The following is a 19,413-nucleotide window of genomic DNA, read 5'->3' as shown; positions in this document are numbered from 1 at the left end:
GGACTTGTCTGAGCATCGTGCCTACCCTTCTGCACTTTTCAGCAAATCTGTGTAAGAACCACTTTCAAGAGAAGATGAGAAGTTCAAACCCAGGGAAAGCACAGTCAAAGTTTTCTTTCATTTTTCTCATTAGAAAATTCTACTATGGCTGTTTCTTGACTATCCAGATTTTCCCATAAGTGCTGCATCTCAAACGTCTCTGCAGCAGTAGCAGAAGTAACATTTTTCTCATCACTGAAGGTCCTTTGTTGTTGAGTTGTGCCAGAATCTGGTAAAGGCGATGCAGTGTCAGCATTTGACACTGTACTATGACTATGGAAGCTCGGTAAACTCCATCGCTGAAGGTTTCTCTCATGATCTGTTATGAAACCAGCTATGTTACTACCATGGGGTTCATGTTGGGGCTCCCCTACCACAGTAGGAAGGGACTGATGTGCCTGAGAGCCTGGGAGGTATGCAGTCATTTCTGGGGGGAAAAAAGGATGGTCCAGAAGAGTCACGTTTGCCTCGGCCAGGCTCCTTTGGAGCCTCTCTTCTGGCATGCTTCCAGCGCGCTCTGTTTGCAGATCTGGTTTGTGCAGTACATCAGATGCTTTCTCCTCGGCTTCAGAGATGACGACCTCAGGAACTGGCTTGTTTGTTTCAGATGAGGTGTCACTGTCACCAAACTGTGCCTCGTTCCTTGAGGTTTCAGTTATGGGTCCTAGATCTCTGCTACTATGAAGTCTGTTACTTCTGTCAACTCCTTCATGTTTCTTCTTGAAGCTCGAGGTAGAGTGTCTCCCTCTTGTGTGCATTTCCTGCAACCTTCTGATGTGCCCCTTTTCATCTGCTGGGAAAAACACGGAATTCTCACTTGTCTGCCGACTGTAGCGCCGGTGAGCTGGGGACGGAGGGCCCTCATGGACGCTGAGAAATCTCTTGACTCTTCTCAGCACTGAATGTTGTCTTCGGTGTTTCTCCTCTTCCCAGGGCCACTCTTCCCCATAGAGGAATTCGGTATCAGCCAGCCTGCCAAATAAAGCCAGGTAATAGGTGTCACTTGCGTATAGGAAGTGTGTATCGCACACACATACACATCCCACTGTCTCAGCAGGAAGACATGGGAACCAAGACCCTAGTGTGTCCCCAGGGAAGGGCCTGGAAGGGGTCAAAAAAGGGTGAGGGTGCCAGGAAAGAGTGTTTGTGCCCTTGGACCAGCCAGCTCACACAGAAAGCTCTCCACACCCTGGTCTCTTCTCATGAGGACCGGGCTGGGAGGGCAGCCAGCCAGCCATCTGGCACCATTTTGTATTTGGGCTGCAGCCCTCTGTAGCAGCTCCCTGTGGTTAGGCTTGTGCTAAGAGCGAGCGAAAGGGAAGAAAGAAACACTGCTCAGTTCTGTAGATACTTTTTCAGGAGAATCCTTTTGGCAAAAACAACAAGAGTGAAAAAGCTACTCCTGAAAGCAGAGTGCGATGGTTTCAAAAAATTTTGGAATTACTCAGATGGCCAAATCTCACTTACTTCTGGGGCACAACAGTGTGTCTGAAAGTCCTGCCTGTACCTGGTACTCTTCTCCTGCCCAGCCTCGGTGGTTCATGAGAACAACTATTGCTGCCTCTGCCAGGCAATTCAGTATACATTACTGACTCCATGCACCCCAGAGGACAAGTCAAACTGGCCCAGTTACCTGTCCTAAGGGCAAGGATGGCAAAGGGGCTTGGGCCAAATCTGAGAGGAGCACAGGGAGGCAACACGAACCTGGAGGGACAGAGGAACCTCATCCAGCATTTGTCAAGCTCATAGAATCATAGAATAGTTTGGGTTGGAAAGGACCATTAAAGGTCACCTAGCCCAAGACCCCTGCAGTAAGCAGGGACCTCTTTAGCCAGATCAGGTTGCTCAGAGCCCCATCCAGACTGGCCTTGAATGGTTCCAGGGATGTGGCTTCTACCACCTCTCTGGGCAGCCTGTTCCAGATGTTGGCTTGAGAGAACTGGAGAAGACTTTGGATTTGGGCTCAAGTTTTACATATTTGCTTTGGACTTAGATAAATCATTAGGCCTTATTTTTGAAGTCTGCATAAGAACTACCTGTATTTTTAGAGAGATGAACAGAGAAAGGGTTTGGAGGAGAAAATAATTAATAAAAAAGTCGGCACACCAGGCTGTTTGCATTTCACAGGGGCTAACATGGAGCTATTTTTCATTCACCCCCCTTCATTTTTTGTGTCAAGTACTTCTTATTAAAAAATTGTTTGCAGACTTAATAGTGTTTCTTCTTTGCCACTTTTCCCCCTAGCAGTTGCAGTAAAATAAGTTATATTCTATGAGGTTTCTTTTTCTTTTCCTTTTTTTATTGTCTTTTTTACTTTTCTTTTGGCCATATTATAGTATTTTGTGAAAGAAATAAATTCTGAAAAGGCTGTGTGTGATAAAAGGAACTCATATAAACTATTGTTCTTTTTAGATGAATGCACACGAAAATAGAAAAATAAGAGGAATAAAAATGAGAAAACACCAATTTCCAGGCCAGATGAAGCAAAAAATGAAGCACATTTTATTTTGATAAAAGCTGGAAAATTTTGGAAAAATTGAAAACTTCTTGAGATAATTTTGAAAGTTAAAAAACTGGCTGCTATAAAGTTTTTTAAAAGGCTTTCAGAGGAAAATGTCTACTTGTGCTGGTATTTTTTCAGGCATGGTGGTATTCACACTTACTGACGTGTTCTACATTACAGCACGTCAAAAGTGTTTAAACTCAACAGCTTCTAAGCTAACTGGCCTATCACTGATTTCTCATATAAATCCCGACAACACAGGACAATCCCATATCCTCTATATGTTCCCTTATAATGATGATTCTTGTGCTGATCTCTGCAAATAACTCCTTTTCTTTATTCCTTCACAAAATCTGACTGCTCTAACTTCCATGCCTAGATTATTAGTCAATGAAAAGTCATGCAACATTTAAGAGAATTTCTTGTTTATCTTCACAAAAATCTGGACTGGGTATAGCCATCAACTGTTAGCTAAACAAGCAAAGGAATAGCTATTTTGCTGACTGGGGGAGGTATGAAGAAGCTGTAGTAAATAAAGAATTATTAAGAAAAGTCGGTCACTGTATTCAGGTGCTGTCCCGTGAGACTATTAACAAACCCTTCCTGCAAATGTACTTTATTAATTAATTATACAATTCAAGCTATGGGTGCACAATTTCTATGAGCACATGGACCACTGGAGACATCATCCTACCAATACCAGCCTGTCCACACCCTCCTAAGATCATTTCCCATTTCCATCTTCCCTGGTCACAGTTTCATCACAGCCCGCAGCCCTGCTGACTGTCCGTCAGTCAATGTGAGCTGTAGGGGTGGTGATCTTTCTGATGGCATTAAGGACCCTTAGTGCCACTCACCCCATTTCAATAGTCGATCCAAGAAATGAAGGAATACAGTAATCAGCAGCTGCTTTTGTGTAGGGCGGCCGGGCAGAGGAATCGTTCCAGTAAATATCTTTCTCCATCCTCGGTAAGTTCATGTGCATCTCGTCCACCGCCAGAAGTGACACCTTAGATTTTTTTTGGTATAAATCATGTTACTTTCAATATAGCACAATATACAAAATAATCTGCTTTGTACTCCCTGGGTCAACATTTCTTTCAGAAACCCTTTAAAGTAAGCTGTGTGTGCTGGTCTGGGCATTGGGAAGAGACTCAGTGTTATAAAATATATCCCCTGTATGCTCCTATACTTGTGAAAGCATAAATTTTATTGTAACTTGCGTTTTCTATGCTGCAAAGATCTTTGGATCAGGTTGAAGTCCTTTCCTCACGCATGATGTAGTTAAATGGACATATGATCCTCCACGTGCTATGGGAAGTCTGTGTAGAGTATTAGTTGTGCTCCTTAAAATGTCCAGAGGTCAAGAAGCTTTCTGACAGGCTTTGTCCACATTTTAAGACATTTAGAAACAAGTATGTGACTGTGCTGTTCCAGGGCCTTCCAATAGATGTTATACAAAGGGCTCTGAGGCACGACAGCACAAGTAGCCTGAAGTGGTGATAAGCTAGAGATCATCTTTGGCAGCGTGAAGGTCTTTCCCACTCCTGTGCACACCTGCACTGCTTGCTTTGCTTAATACGCTGGTTTTCTTGCCCTGCTCTTGCTCCCTCTAACACCTGGGCTGTGCTTTGTAGTCTCAGTGGTGCCCAGCAGACGTGGGGTCCGACAGCAGCTCAGCCCCATGCTTGGCTTTACCTGCAAGGGGAGCAGTGGGTGCCACAGGACCTCTTCACATCTTTGGTCTCCTTCATGGCATGGCAGACAGAGGCTCTTTGGGAACTGGGGGGCTAAGTGCAATAAATCTGTACCCTGGCCATCTCACAGCTCCTGCTGCTGAGGACACTGGCTCCTGTGCCGACTACAGATGCTGCCATGGGTGGCAGCACCACAACATGAATCCTGGTAGGGGCCCTGCTTATTAGTTCAGGGCTCTGCTTGGTCTTTTTGGTATCTTCACTGCCATATTTTTTTAAAAAAAGGAAGGTTCAGATACAATATTATAATCTCTAGACATTCAGTTTAGCAAAACGTGTTCTTACCTATGTGGGAATAGTTGGCTTTTGGATTTTGTAGGATTGACCTACATTACATGTTTTTCCAGGCATAAAGTGAGCTTATAGTTTGAGGTCAGCTGTTTGCATGTTTACTCAGGCATCGTAAATGCCAAATACCAAAATCAAGATGCATTAGCTTGTAAAAACAAAATCTGGAGATCACAGCCATAGGTACTCCTTCAGGGAAAGAATTTGTTTTGCTGACGCTCGTTGCCTTTAATTTGTGCCTCAGTATAAGAAATAGGATTAAATGTAATGATAACCTATGGTACAGTAAAGCTGTAAGTAGAAATAACAACAGCAACCTGTAAATTTCTATCGATGCACCAGTTGGTTTCAAAATCATCATCATCTTCTCCAAATGGATTAATAAGTTGTTCGGCGACCTGTAAGGAAAATGAGACAGTGAATAGATGTTGGCATGCCATGTCAGGACTGCTGCTGCAGAGAAAATAGGATCGGATTTTCCTCTCTCTCTCTGCCTGTCACTTGCAATCATAGCTTGAGCTCCCATATGATGGTTTTGCTAGCCTAGTGAAGGAACAGCTTGTTTTCCCTATAGATTCATACCTCCATGCCTCGTTGGTGCTGTCAATCACAATTGTCGGCTCTGGCCTACTGGGAACTGAGACATGTCTGGGTCACGGTAATTGTCGCATAAGATAGTCATTACCTTTCCTTGCTGTTGTCTTTGATTTAAATGTATGGTGTAGCAGCTAGAGGCTTATTGCATTATGGCCTACAATACTCCATCAGGCCATTGGGTCAGTATTCCTGAGCCCTGCAACTGGAGCCTGCCGGAGGGAGTACAGCTTGTCTTGCCAGTTCAGCCCTCAGCCCCTGCTTCTTTATTGGGGGTGATGCTGATGGCATCCCTCAGAAGCTCTTCAGGAAAAGCAGCTCACCAAAAGACTTGACTCAAGTGGACGCCATGCATTATACTAGCCAAAGCCAAGAGACAGGATCTGAGTTCTTTAATTCAGCCTGCTGTTTCGGGTTTCTGTACATAAAGTGATTAAAACTGCAGGGTAGAAGCCTATCCTGTGGAGGAGACAACCAAACAGTGAGCTTAGGCACCTTTGTGGTGAGATGCCTTAGTCTGGGAATTAGGCTGGGAAAGGAAACCTCTGGCTGCCCATAGCCTTATCCAGTCCTGCCTCCCCAAAGGAACAAATAAATGGAAAAACACCCGGAGACTGCCTCCCATCCCCCTGACCACCGAAATACATTGTGGAGAGAAAGCTCATAGCTGCTGGGGTGAAAATAAAGATGAAATAGGAAAATTTTTTAAAAAGAAGTTGTTTTAGGAAAGTCAGACTGCTTCTCTATTTCTCAGTTCCTTGGTACACTGAGGTTAAATATCCTCTCCCCTTCATGCTTTTCTCCTTCTGTTTGTCTTTTTAAGCCCCTGCTTTGAAGCCGATCACATTCTTGCTGACCCTCCCAAGCCTTCCTGTTGGTCACCAGGGCCATGCACAGGAGCAGTGGCCAGGCCTTCAGTTTAACATGGGTATGGGTGAAGCAACTGTATGATTAAACAGCCCTGCTCATGAACCTTACTATCAATTGCTATGATCTAAATAACTTATAATAGTAAGGCAGTCACTCTCTGGCTACTTATTCCTATGTGCCTCTAGGTTGTACCAGTGGGTAAGCACTTGCTGGCTCTCCTAGGTCACCACTTCCCAAGGCAGAGGTGGAAGACAACAAATGAACTTCTAAGCAGACTAACACGACAAAAACACCCATAAGGCAGGAGGCACGAAAAGGAGACAGGGGACACCTCTGCTCACACTCATTGGCCTGGCCCATCACATTAAATTTTGGGTATAGTTATGGAAGTGCTGCCATAGGAATAAGCCAGAATGCAGACTGTGTTGTGGCTCTCCAGGGAAGATGCTGGATCAGCTCAGTGTAAACCGGGGATCACCACCCAAAAATCCACCGCGAAACCTGTCACATGAGCTAAAAGAAGTGAGCAGTGCTGTGACACAGGGAGCAGCAGCAGTGGCCTTTTGCTTGGCTGACCTGGTCCTGGCACGTGAGACATGACTTTATTCTCCGGAAAGGAATGTAATGCTGGACAGCTAAGCCCTGTGTTTGGACGGTCTATCTATACCCATAATGAAAACAGGGATTTAGAAGTATCTCACATGATGGGAGACTTTGCCCCTGTATTGTAGATATAACAAACCAGGCCTTATGCCAAGGAATGAGCTCAGTTTAGCCATCATTTCTGAGGAATTGCCAAGTTACTGGAAGTCAATAGCTCGGGGGACCTTCTGCAGCCTGGCAGCCAAAGCCCAATGCACTCAGCAGGAAACCAGCTATAACCTTCAAGACAGAAATATTCTGACTCGGGGGCACTGCAGGTTTGGACAAACCTCCAGTCTGAGGGAGCACTGCCAATATTAAATTCGCTTTTTAAAACCGCTTCTCCTCCCTTTCATTTCCTTATGCTAAAGATTTTTCTGTTACAATGGCATCTTGTACCTGCCATAGCCAGGAGTTGGCTGGAAGCCCTGAACCTAGCTGGAAGAGGTGCTACTAACAGCCTTGGGTGCTGATGAAGGGGAAGCCATTCTCCCCTCAGGAGCACCAGCAGGGCAGACAAGAGTATCAGCTCACAGTTTTGTAACCTGCTAGTAAAACCCTGGAAGACATTGCCTAGAGATAAAGCCTCACATTTCTGCAGGAGCAATGTACTCCCACTGCCTCACCAGCCTCCCTTCCTTTCTCTCCTGCTCCCCTCCAGGCTGGTCCCTGTGTGGCAAACCTCCCACCTTCCCACCTCGATTTCGTAGGACATAGGACTAGAGGAGTTTGCCCTGCAGGCACTTTCCCCTGCAATCTGCCAGCTCGGCGTGCTGCCTTCTCTACTCTGCCCTTTGGAGTTGCCTGTGGGAAGAGGGCTCTAAAACTGGCCAATTTTGTGCAATTTATGTTCTAAAAGAAAAGCTAGCTCTCAGTTTCCGGCCATGATTAATAATCCCAAAAGGAAATCTTAACGCACATAGACCCTAATGTACCAATTTTCTTTCTATTTGAAACTTTTTTCCAGCTAGTCTACCTTGATACTCACTGCAGAGGACAGAACCGCCATGAGGTGTGTGGCTTAATTACTCAACTATCAGATCAACAGTGATATGTTAACTGGGCAGGCATCAAGGGGCTGATGGGTAGCATCCAATTCCTTCTATAACTCTTCTTTTTAATTAACGTTTTTATGCGGTGGGGTTGTAGCCAATATTGCCTGTCACTGTTTGATAGCCCTCTGGAACTGGAGACCTTTAATTGCCTGCATCTGATTAAGTTAACAGCAGATACTAAAGCTGGCTTTGATCATATGAAGAAAGTATGATTCAGTCCGTTTCAGCTCATGCCAGGTCTGCAGCAGTATTTCCCCACTGCACAGCAGAGTGGGAGAAAAGGGTTTGGTTGGGTTTTTTTCATCTGTCATTTTATAGTCCAAGTCCTGGGACCTGATTTTACTGGAGTAATACTCCCTTGGGGAGTTGTGGCTGTACTAGTCCTACTAAAGTGGGCTCTTTTAGATTCCTGACTGTTTCTTACTGTAAGACCTGTCAGGTGGAATTAAAAATGTATTGTATGACATTTCTTTATGACCACAGGACACTTTGGGCTGAATTCAGCTTTGGTGTAACTCCGTTAATCTTTCTGATTTTACAGTGTGCCACAAATCTGACACCTTGACTTCGGCTCTGACATCTACACCAGCTCCCCCAGGGAGGGTTCCCCCGTGACCTTTCCAGAAAGCTAGTTTACCTTGAGCCATCCTGCGTAGAAGAAGAACTGTAACAGTGTGAAGATTGGAATGTAAAGATCTAAGTCATGTCCCTGATACCCTTGGTCAGTATCCAAAAATTGGCGCCCTATCAGGCAGGCAAAGAAAAAAGTATAGACTGCAAGAGTAACAACCTGCAAAGAACAAAACTTCATTGAAATCGTGCAATAATACAAGCTTATGCATAAGGCAACACATACCCAAAGGCCTCTGACTGCCTTTTGCCATTAATTTACAAATCTGTAGGGAGATAACACATATAGAGAGGCCACAGGAATAAATATGGCCAGGAAGAAGACCCCAAAACCACAAAAACGTTTCAGTGCTTCCCTCCCCTCTCCCAGATTATGCAAGGCCTTCAAAACTTATGACTTAAATATGTGACTTAAATAGTTAGGCAGGCCTCCATGATCCTATGGGAGTCAATAAGTGCTCAACAGCTCGGAGACTCTGGTTGAGTCTATGGATGTTTTGCACCAAGCTCCCCTTTTATCAAAATGGTGCTTTGAATTTTGTAAAGAATAATAGCTCAGTACCTGGGTATAGACCAATGGAATTCCAACCCAATCATAACCAAACAAAAGACTACACCAAGACCGGTACTTATTCATCTCCTAAAAGGAAGAAAAACACAACAAAAACCAAACCCCAACAAACTAAAATTGCATGGGGTTCAATTCTAAATTACAAATATTTTGTCACAGTTAATTTTAGCACATATAAAAGGACAGGGAGATATAAAAATGCAGTATAGATACATTGATACCATAACTATATCCAGCACCCCATTGTCACATTTGAATATTCAATTAGTTTATGGAGTTGGAATGCTTAGTATGTTATGTATTTCTTCACAAATTACCTTTTGTTTCTATCTTATCCGCAGCCTAGTGACACATGAAAGAGAATACATTATATCATAAAAAGGATGTTTGACCACTTAATGAAATATTCAGGGAGATTGTCTTCCCTGAAACTGATATTGAAATCTTCAAAATGTCAAATTATTCTCATTTTTTTCCCCTGCAACAATGGAACAATTATGAATTTACAGTGATGTTACAATAATTTTTTACTCATCAATTTGTTGCTTCAGTTAATACCTTCTTAGTCATATAAATACAATCCCAGTGAACTGCTGCTGTGTGTGCTTGAGTGTACAACAGTACATAGAGAAAAGTGGTATAAATCCTGAGTAAGATCATTTAGATGACACTGGAGAGCTGTGCGCACTAAATCAAATTATGTAACAGAAAAGCTACCACACAGCAATTTCAGCTTAGTGTTCTGTAGATTTACTTTTCCTACTTACGTTCATCAGTGTCTGCAGATCTACACTGTCTCGAATTCTTCCCTCTTTTCGTGCCTTTGATGCCAAATTTCCAAACCAGACAAATGGAACCCAGTATTTCAGGTGGGGAGACTTAAGGTCATCAAAAATTTTTCTTTCATATCTTGTCATGAAACCTATTTACAAAAAAAAAAAGACAGACTTCATTTATTCTGTGCAGTCAGTGCAACTGATGCTATAAATTTTGAATATGTTTGAATCTGTTTATGTGATATTTGCATAGAACTATGCAAAACACTATTTATAATTCTCACTAGTATCTTCCTCCCCCTTTTTTTTTTGAGTTTACTTTTGCCAGCATAGATCTTGCTTGTAACAATTTCCTTTTGCAATAACTACCTACTCAAAATCGCTCTTGATCAATATATGCAATAATTTGCTATTACTGTGCTCTCATATCTGACTGCTGACAGATTGTACATAGATATAATACTGACAATTGTACAGGTTACTCTCTAGCTGCATATTTCAGAAAAATAAGGTATATCAGTCAAGAAACTATCACTTTTCAGCAACGATGGTTTTTAGCAGCATCTCAACATATGTTGCAAGGGCAGTTATGTGACCTTCTGATTCTGATAATTTTTTGGTAAAACTGCAAAGCAGCGAGCAAGCAACAGAGGATACAAGTGCATGCATGAAACAGAGCTCAACAGAAAGCATGCCTTCTGCCAGAGAAATACTTCCCTGCCAGATTGTGTTTCATGTTTTCTTTGGGGTCATGAAGGCGTGCAAAGAGATGGAAAAGGAATTGTGCACAGAAATCCCGCTGCTAGCGGGACACCGGGCCAGATGACGTGCTGTGGGGCTGCAGGCTGAAGCTGCTCTCTGCCTGGCAATTTGCCTCGCCGGGGTGCTGGGAAGGTATTATGTTTCCTGTAGAGTTCCCCTGGCCTTGTAAAACCCTGCTTCCCCCTGCCACAAGCAAGTCCAAGGTCAGCTAGCAGGGAAACCAGGGCTGCGTGTGACAAAACTTGCATCAGAGCAGCTCGCTGCCTGGGACTGGCATGGAAGCAGCTGGTTTTTGGAGCAGCACCTCTACCCCCTTGGGTAAGAAAGCTCTGCTCTGCTGTCCTCCTTCCACCCAGCCTTTGAGAAAAACAATCTCAGAAAACTGATGAGGGGGAACTTCACATTTTCCTTTGTCCAAATCCTGGGACTGGAGCAATCTTCAGATTTGGAGTATCTTAGTTTTTCCTCAGGTGTATGTCACCTATGAGGGTAGGTATAAGATTTCTTCTGTTGTGTTGACATTAGCTCTGAAACAGGACAAAGTTAGTAACTTGGCAGCCCCAAAATAAATGACTCAGCAATCAGTTACAAGTTTGAGTGCTGAAAATTCAATAAGGGAATTGAGAGTAGACAGGATTTTTTCCTTTCTAGCCTCCAACTAGTAACTAAGAATTGGTCCACTGTTGCTAACATTGCTAAAGCTGCACAAAGCAGCAAAACAATAAATATACACAAACTCAATTGTGTTTTGTATAAAAATGCAAATAAGGTAACAGGAGATTTGTTAAACATGGTGACCTTCCTAAATATTCTGTTGTTGAGGAAAATGCTGCTGTTGTACAGTTGCAACAACTCACACAGGAGGTCTGAAGTACTGCATCTACTGAGAAGGAACACAAGGACAGGACAGAAAATTCTGTGGAAAAGTTTAGCAGCAAGACACAATACTTCTGCAGTATCCTGGAATTTGACAACAGAATAAGATGTAGCTCTTAAAAGTTCCCTTGGGCTGTTTGCAGCCAGCTCTCATAATCAACAGCACAGAAATAATTGAGCAACCAGACAAATTGACCTGTTAGTCATGACTCCTGACTCCTAAAAGTCAGTCTTTCAGGCTGCCTTTGATTTTTGGCTGGCCAGCCTGCTCATTACTGGACAGGAAAAGATGTTTCCGTCAGGCTGAAATAGACAGACAGAATACCAGAAAATTGACAGTAGACAGACAGAATACCAGAAAATTGACAGTCTGGAGTAAACACTGGATGCAATTCACTTGAGAGGCTCTGGGAAGTCATTATCTGGAAGGACACAGCCTGAGGGGGCCATGAAGAATAGCAAAGCTCCAAGGATCTGTTCAGCTCTCCACTGAAACTGATTACCTTTTTGTTCATCAAAGCCTCGTTGTTTTAACAATAACATTCAGATTGTCATTATTTTTAAAGTTAAGGTGTTCATCTTTATATTACTTAAATATTCTCATTGGTGGATATTAATAATACCTAGTATTCTTATCACAGAAAATACTAAACAAGTCTGGATTGCTCTTACTGCTGGTGAAGGTTATGGCAACAATGTGCAGTTCAGAACCACTTGCTATTATTGCAGCAGTAAAGAAACACTTTTTATTCCATCAAATACAAGGGAGGATATCAAACTTCAGTTATTAAAATTAAATGGTTTCTAAATATGGTCATACTATTTTTATTCAATAGTATTCAAAGAATTAACTGAGGAACTCTCTGAACAAGAACGCTGTTTTTGACAAGCACTGGAAGACAGGAGCAGCTCCAGAAAACTGGAAATATTTGGCAAATACTATGCCAAGTTCTGAAAAGGATGATCTAAGGAATGACAGGGCACTGAATCCTTGCAGAAGTATGAGAAGCTTGACCTGGGATGCAATCAATAAAGGCTCAAAGGGCACTAATGTGAACAGTGTCAGACAGAGTGATCTTATGGGAAAATTATTGATGCGAACAAAAGCCTGGCTGGAAAAAATCCCTCGTGCTCTCCCTCAAGGATTCAAAGAACATTCAGTTATCCCATGAAAATGGAATGGTTTGGGACAAGACTGGTTCAGGGTACCCACATCAAATGTTCTGAAGACTAATGGCTAGAGAGGAAGGAACTGAACAATCATCTCCCATCTCTCCTGAGCGCACACTAACAATGATCAAGTAGATGAAAGTTTCACTTTCTGCTTCTGTGGTATGTGGGAAAGAATTAATTTAGGTACCTCATTCTAGTAGAGGGTTTGGCACTGCGAACTTCAGCCATGTGTAGGTACCCAAGTAGTTGGGCTCACACCTCATGTTTCTCTTCAGCATTTCCTATCAGGTCTTTTGGGCTGCTCTCTGCCCAGCTGATGATTCATTACTCATGTTTTCTAAGACTCATGTTCTTGTGCATCCAACTTCCTTCTTGCACCTTGCAGCCAACAGGATTGGTATGCTCAGCACTGCTGCTAGTCATTGGATGCTTACAGCATACGTGCTGCAGTACTCAGCATCACAACGTCATGAATCTACATGCACCTACTGCCTACAGATCCATAAAGAACGCTAAAAAAAGAAAAAGACTTCAGAGAAGAGTTAGGAGGAAGATCCAGCACTGAAGACCATGCCTTGTAGGGAGATACTACAGAAGGTGAAGCTCCTAGGTTTATTCAAGCCTTTATGCACCCTACTAACAGGTAGCTATTGAGAAAAAATGGTGTTTTCACCTAAGAAAAGAATAACCCAAACCCATTACAAAATCCAGTGACTAGAAGATGACACTACGTAAATTCAGACTGAGAATAAAATCTCACTTTTCAGCAGCAAGTTCACCCTTGTGAATGTCAGTTCACCTAGAACGTGATGTGGTCTCCATTACACCCAGCTGAATTTTAAATTGGGGCTGGTTATATTCCTGGAAGGTATTATAGCTCAGTCAGAAATTGTACCATGATAAAGGATGTTGTGAGTTTTTATGCCTTGTGTTATGGATGAGTCAGACTAGATTATCATGATCTGTTCTCAGATTTTAAATCTATGAATATAAGCAGTTCATTTGCTGAAAAGGGAAAGCTGTAGCAATAGTTATGCTGTGGCATTTTTCAGTTTGATAGGGAAATGCAAAATTGGCTCAAGTTGTTTCAATGATGACTGTGCTGTAAGTATTAGATTCTGCCACGCATATTCATATTAAATGTTGCACTCCCATGCAGTCTGATATGTAATGCCATAGGGAGCTAGGGAGGGGGTAATTGCGGAGTATTGTCTTAATCACTGGAGATTAATAGCAGCAAAATATACCCTCAAGTGCTCAGTATTGCATCAACAAAAATTCTGTGGCACAATATGCATTAAATCCCACAGAATAAGTACTGAAAGCCACAGAGCTGGCTACACTATCAATACTTAGTTATACAGTTTATAGTAGAATATTTTCCACTGTTAAAAAAAACCCAATCCAAACCAAAACTTGTTTTCCAGTCTAAAATTTTTGTACAATGCTGCGACATTTTGTCTCTTTTGGAACAGATTGTCTTTAGCGACAGGGAGGCAGAGCTGGATTAGCCTGCTGGAAATGTTGTAATTTTCCAGTGCGTACTAGAAGCAGATTGCTGGGGAGAGTGACAGAAGCTTCCCTGACCTCTCACAGGCTCAGGTAAACAGTTTTGTTGAACAGCACAAGGAAAAGGACTTCAATATCCAACTGAATACAACATAAATGATTCTTCTCAGTAAGGTCAGTGCATTCTGTATTTTGCCTGGATTATTTTTTTAACATCCAAAGCTTCTCACATATATTTGAAATGTGTATATGTATATACACACTGCATATTTTAGCTTGCTACAACTTTGCTTACTAATCTCTGCCAAAAGGAATAATTTTGAGAAATGCAAGACATTCAGTAAAAAATGTATGAATTCTCCTGTTTGGAAGAGATCCCCACATCTCTGCGCTGGTGTCCTTCCCCCGGCTCTGACCAAGCCAGTCAGAAAGCACAGCACCACACCTTGCCTTTAAATAATCAGCGGCCGGTCCTTCACAGACAAGCAGTGTCTTACATGATGAAACTCTCTTCCCCATCATCACACCCATTGTGTTATCAAAACAGAAAAGAAAGATATGCTTAATACTTAGTGTATTTATCCCTGACAAACTATGCTTTAGGTGAGGTTGTAAATTTAAAGAAAAAACCCTTGGGGTTGGGTTTTTTTAAGTGTATCACAACACTTAAAATGTGCAATCTACTTAAAATGCAATCTACCTAAAATAAATTGAGATAAAGCTGTACTTGTGAAGTGCCTGCAGAGATCAGTCTCTTATACACAAGACAAATTTATATCCTAGACATCGAGGCAATGCCATATAACAAATCACCATTCCTACTGCATCATACTGTATCGCAACTACATTATTTTTCATGCTTTGTAGAATATTGTACCTGCTCCATGTGCCTGTGTGTTCAGGTCAGGCCTACTCCATGTCTGAAAGCATATTCACAGGAGAGTCTCAAACTTGTTCGATTTCTATAGTGTCACTACATGAAGACTTTAAGAACATCAAAGATGCACACTTACAGGCATGTCACTTAAGCCACTGACAAAGCTTTGACATGTGTTAGCATGCGGCATACATGGGGCCAAAGAGGAATGAAAAAATGAGTCTGGCTTCTTCCCTCCCTGTGCCCCCACCTCTGAGGGAAAGGAAAGACATTTTGGGGAGAAGGACTCAGCAGTACCTGCTCCTACCACGTGGTCCATGGTGGGGAACCTTTTGTACACAGCTGTGCTCACAGAGCGAAAGATCAGCAGAGACGTTAAATTCACATAACGCATGAGAGTCCTCCTTAGCAAGCGTCCATATTCATCTCTGCCCTGGACACAGCTAGAGATGAGGAACATCAGTCGATCTGGCCACGGCAAGTTCACAAACTGATTCCACCACCTATTCACCACCAAAGTAACGTAGAAACCTGGGGATTAGAAGGAAAAAAAAGTCCAGGATTTCTGCTTAAATTAATTTGATTTAGTTTGCAGAGTGTTATTCACATCACTAAGCTGCTACATTTCCCAGAATAAATGCAGTAAGTCATGTCGAAACCCAGGATGCAATCAATGCTAATTATTTAATAAACACTGCAACTTAATAGCCCATTCCAGCTGAGTATCTCATACTCATGAACTTCCAAATTTCCTCTTCTTTAGTAAACCTTGAGTGGATTTAGTGCTTTGAAAGATCAGACACAATATATCAGTGTTAGTGGGCACTGTACATATACATATATGGAAACTTTACTCTTTTGTTGGTATGTTAAGAACATGAGCATAAACGTTGATGTGACAAAATCAACTTAAATTTAAGGAGGGCTGTTGGAAGCTGATGATTTTATTGTGAGCCTCTAACCTCCCATATGCCACTCAGCTCTGACATGCTTCTATGCATGGACATTCACAAAATGCCTGAACAGAGACAGTGCTGGAGAATAATTTCACATGTAACCGGTACTCACCGAGCACAAAAGTTACTGGGATTTGTTCAGCATATTTGTCACAGTAAATTGATAATTTTTCAAAGAACCGTTTTTGGCTACCTGTAAGAAAAAATCTGCAGCAAAAATAAAATGTATCTGTCCTTCCATAATATTCTGGCACTAGATACAAAGTGCAAATACGTATAAATAATTAGGTATGTGCAATTGTGAGCAACCTTGGTTAATGTCTTCAAGAGAATTCTTAAAGTGCTGAACACTTTTGGCACAAACTAAAGAAGCTGGAGGAGAAGACAATATTATTCCCTGGTCTTTGCATTTTTCTCATGACGAATTTGACTGGCACTACTAATTAGGATCAATACACCTGCAGAATTAGTTTGCTACCTCATGCAGACCAATGGTGATAGTAAGCTGTAAGTCCACAAGTAGAGCTGCTCTCCTTTTTTCAGAGGGCTGCTTAATAAAAATGCTCAGGTCTGCTTCAATTACAAAAGGTTACTAACCTCTAATTGCTCTTGTTTTAAAAAGCTACGCTGTTGCAGCAGCTTTTTTACTCCTTTGAAATTTTTCTTTTCCACAAGACTAAAGCCACAACAACTGCATTTATTTTGCAGTGAGGGAAATGTTCACCAGATGATAGAAAATGAGTGAAACATGGTAGCTTCTGCCCATGGAGAAAGATATCTAATGAAATACAACAAGCTTATATATAAACAATTGTTTTATTTGTATAGATGAATATTACAGTTATTCTTTGATTTCGTGTAAAAGGAACACATGACGTATATTTGGTGGGTTTTGCTTAACACTGTGCAATAAAACCTGCAGTGCATATAGAAGGCTTTCCATGGTGTATTTACCATGGTTTTTAGTCACCTAAGATTTCAGTAAAACTCAATTAATTTAAATAAATGTGCAACTCTGGTGTTTCTTTACGTATTTTTAATGCCATAATCTTCTTTCAGAGTTTACAGGCATAGATTACTGAACATTTTTGAAAATTAGTGATCGACCACAGACAAATCGAAGCTCATTTTCTCCTTGCTTCACATAAGAGCAAACACTGATGTCTAATTACAGATCAAGGTAAGAGCTGAATCATGATTTTGATATTTCTGTGTAGTGTACTTCAGCAATTAGAAGTTTCGCTGTACTAATTGATGCATTGCATCTGTCATACAGGTGTTTAATTCACACCTTGGCGAAAGAAGCAACTCTCCTCCTAACGTGACCCTCCCAGGTGCTGGGTGACACACACGTAATAATCCCGTCTGGTTTCCATGCAGTTTTGCTTGGCGCTCTGCAAGCTTAAAAATAAAGTTTGCTGTGCCATCCTAGCTGTAAGCAAAACTGCTTTTCCTGACTATATAACCTGGCTCTCAAATTATTACCTTTCAGGGTTGTTAAAGAAATAACCACTGAGCAACTAAAGGCACAGTTCTGCAAGTGAAACAAAAGGTCTATACTTATCATTTAAAGCAGAGAGGCATGCTCGCCGCCACCAACTCGATGTCAGAATGACAAAAGCTATAAAACACAGGCTAGCTAGGGGTGTTTATTTAGCTTGACTTCACTAGGATGGTTGCTCAGTGCTGGACTGAAAGTAGAATCAGCTGAATATGATAGACGATATTATATTTACACCCTACATGCTTTCTGTGGAGCAGTAAAGTAAATGTGGAAAGGAAAGGACATTAGAAAAGGTCCAAGGAAAAGACAATAATAATGTAGTAACCCTCCCCCAACCACCATTCATCAGCCTAACACTATGAAGTGTGAAACTTCAGTATAACATTTAATGAGATGTGAATTGGAAAGAGTGTACCTGTATAATACACTTATCGCTGTGTAAAGAGTAGCAAAAACAATAAATTCTCTGTACAGCAATTTGTAGATGCTGCCTTTCCACTTTAGGAGTAATCTGTGAAATCCAAAGAAAGTGGCATTTGCTACTTTGCTGGAATAAGTGACTGTCATCGTCTTGGCAGGCTGTGCCTAGAAACAGTAGAAGAGAAGCAGGAAACCAACAACATTTTAGACAGCATATCCAAACCTGAATGCACCCTTGTATAGACTGATACATAAACATACACGCACATATCACATAGTATATGCATACATGAATACATGCTGTATGTAGTTATATATATAGAAAGAGACTGAGAAGTAAAAATCTTGCAGTTACAAGCCCCGATGAGACCTGCAGATTGTCTGATGCAAGGCTGTATTTGGGCTTTACCTCAAAGACCACGCAAAAGCAACGCCTAGCACCGAATGTGGCCACCTGCCTGAGCAGCAGCAGCAAGGACACGTTACATCTCTGAAGCCTCTGCTTACTCTCCATTTGCTCCAGTTCGGTGTGAGCAAAGAAAAGGAAGTAAATTTACTTAAATATTTTTTTCAAAACTTTGTCCAGCACTCCAGCAAGAGAAGTAAAGCTAAATTCCACAAATGCACCTTCCTCCCCAGCAAGTACTTTTAGCTGGCTTTGGTAACTATACTAATTTAAAACCAAATGAGATTTGGAGACTGCCTCTTTCATCAATGGTTACAACAGCAGCTGAGATCAGCTGGGGAACCCTGTTATTTCTTGGCTTGGCAGCTAGACATACCTATCAATACTTCAGCATTGCATGGCCATGCAAAAAAAAAGCCACAGGGTTGCTCAGGGAGGCAGTGTGTGACGCAGGCTAATTAAAGCAGTACTAAAAGTAAACAGGTAAATATTTTACACTGGGTTTGTTACTTGCTTATCCAGCACAAGGAGATGCTATAGGAACTTTTATGTGCTTACAAAAAAACCCGAACTAACTCCAATTGTGTATCATAAGTATGAGTCTCGTCTATATTTTCTTGACACCACTGTAGGTCATTTACTCTCAGAAAAAAAAAATCTGAACCCCTAGTTAATAAATGGCTTAATAGTATTTAATGCAACTCGGCTGTGTCTCTGGTGCAGAGCATAAAGCAAGCCATTAAAATTCATCTGTAAAAATGCCACTTTTTCATTTAGTCACCAAGGGAATCAGCAGAGAAAAGACACCATAAGCCTTCTATTGCTGACAGACTGTCTCTTCTCGTCTGCAGAACAGCTGCTCGAGGTTTGCCAGCGTGGGCTTGGAGATTTTTTTGTGTTACTGTTTTTTTTAAGATGCATGGGTTTTATTCTTTAGTATCCAAATGATAGTTTTCCTGTTTCTGAGACTTGGCACAGGCCTTTAAATTTTTTGTTGTCATTGTTGAACTCCAGAAAGTTCAATTCAGGAGCCAAACTGGCTGACTGGCATGTAGAAATGCAATCCTATTTGCTAAAAAGCCTGTGGCCGGGATGCAATTCTTAAGAAAATGGAAGCAGGGATTACCATTCTCCAGCAGATACGGGGCTTTATAAACAATGTGAGAAGCTTGTGGCCAGGCTACAGGGCAGGAATGGGGTAAACA

The 19,413-nt window shown here is 41.8% G+C and overlaps 1 protein-coding gene across 1 annotated transcript; it reads right to left on the bottom strand.

Moving 5' to 3' along the window:
• Positions 1 to 104: 104 nt before the first annotated feature.
• BEST3 (bestrophin 3) lies at positions 105 to 17,949 on the bottom strand. The gene is made up of 9 exons (XM_086471845.1): positions 17,798 to 17,949; positions 15,991 to 16,085; positions 15,220 to 15,453; positions 9,717 to 9,871; positions 8,941 to 9,018; positions 8,386 to 8,538; positions 4,905 to 4,985; positions 3,400 to 3,551; positions 105 to 1,011 (listed from the first exon to the last, which is right to left on the bottom strand). Exons 1-9 carry the CDS (start codon positions 17,947 to 17,949, stop codon positions 105 to 107), a joined length of 2,007 nt encoding a protein of 668 aa, XP_086327971.1.
• Positions 17,950 to 19,413: the final 1,464 nt, after the last annotated feature.

Source organism: Leptosomus discolor, chromosome 1 (genome assembly GCF_034619465.1).
Source record: "Leptosomus discolor isolate bLepDis1 chromosome 1, bLepDis1.hap2, whole genome shotgun sequence".
Taxonomy (NCBI): Eukaryota; Metazoa; Chordata; class Aves; order Leptosomiformes; family Leptosomidae; genus Leptosomus; species Leptosomus discolor.
This window is presented reverse-complemented; position numbering and strand designations above follow the sequence as displayed.

Bases quoted from the DNA above. Each gene is read 5' to 3' on its own strand.
- BEST3 (XM_086471845.1), bottom strand. From the start codon at position 17,949: ATGACAGTCACTTATTCCAGCAAAGTAGCAAATGCCACTTTCTTTGGA. The intron at 16,086-17,797 runs GTACACTCTTTC...TTTTTGCTGCAG, and splicing joins GCGATAAGTGTATTATACAG to ATTTTTTCTTACAGGTAGCC. The intron at 15,454-15,990 runs GTGAGTACCGGT...TCTAATCCCCAG, and splicing joins CCCAGTAACTTTTGTGCTCG to GTTTCTACGTTACTTTGGTG.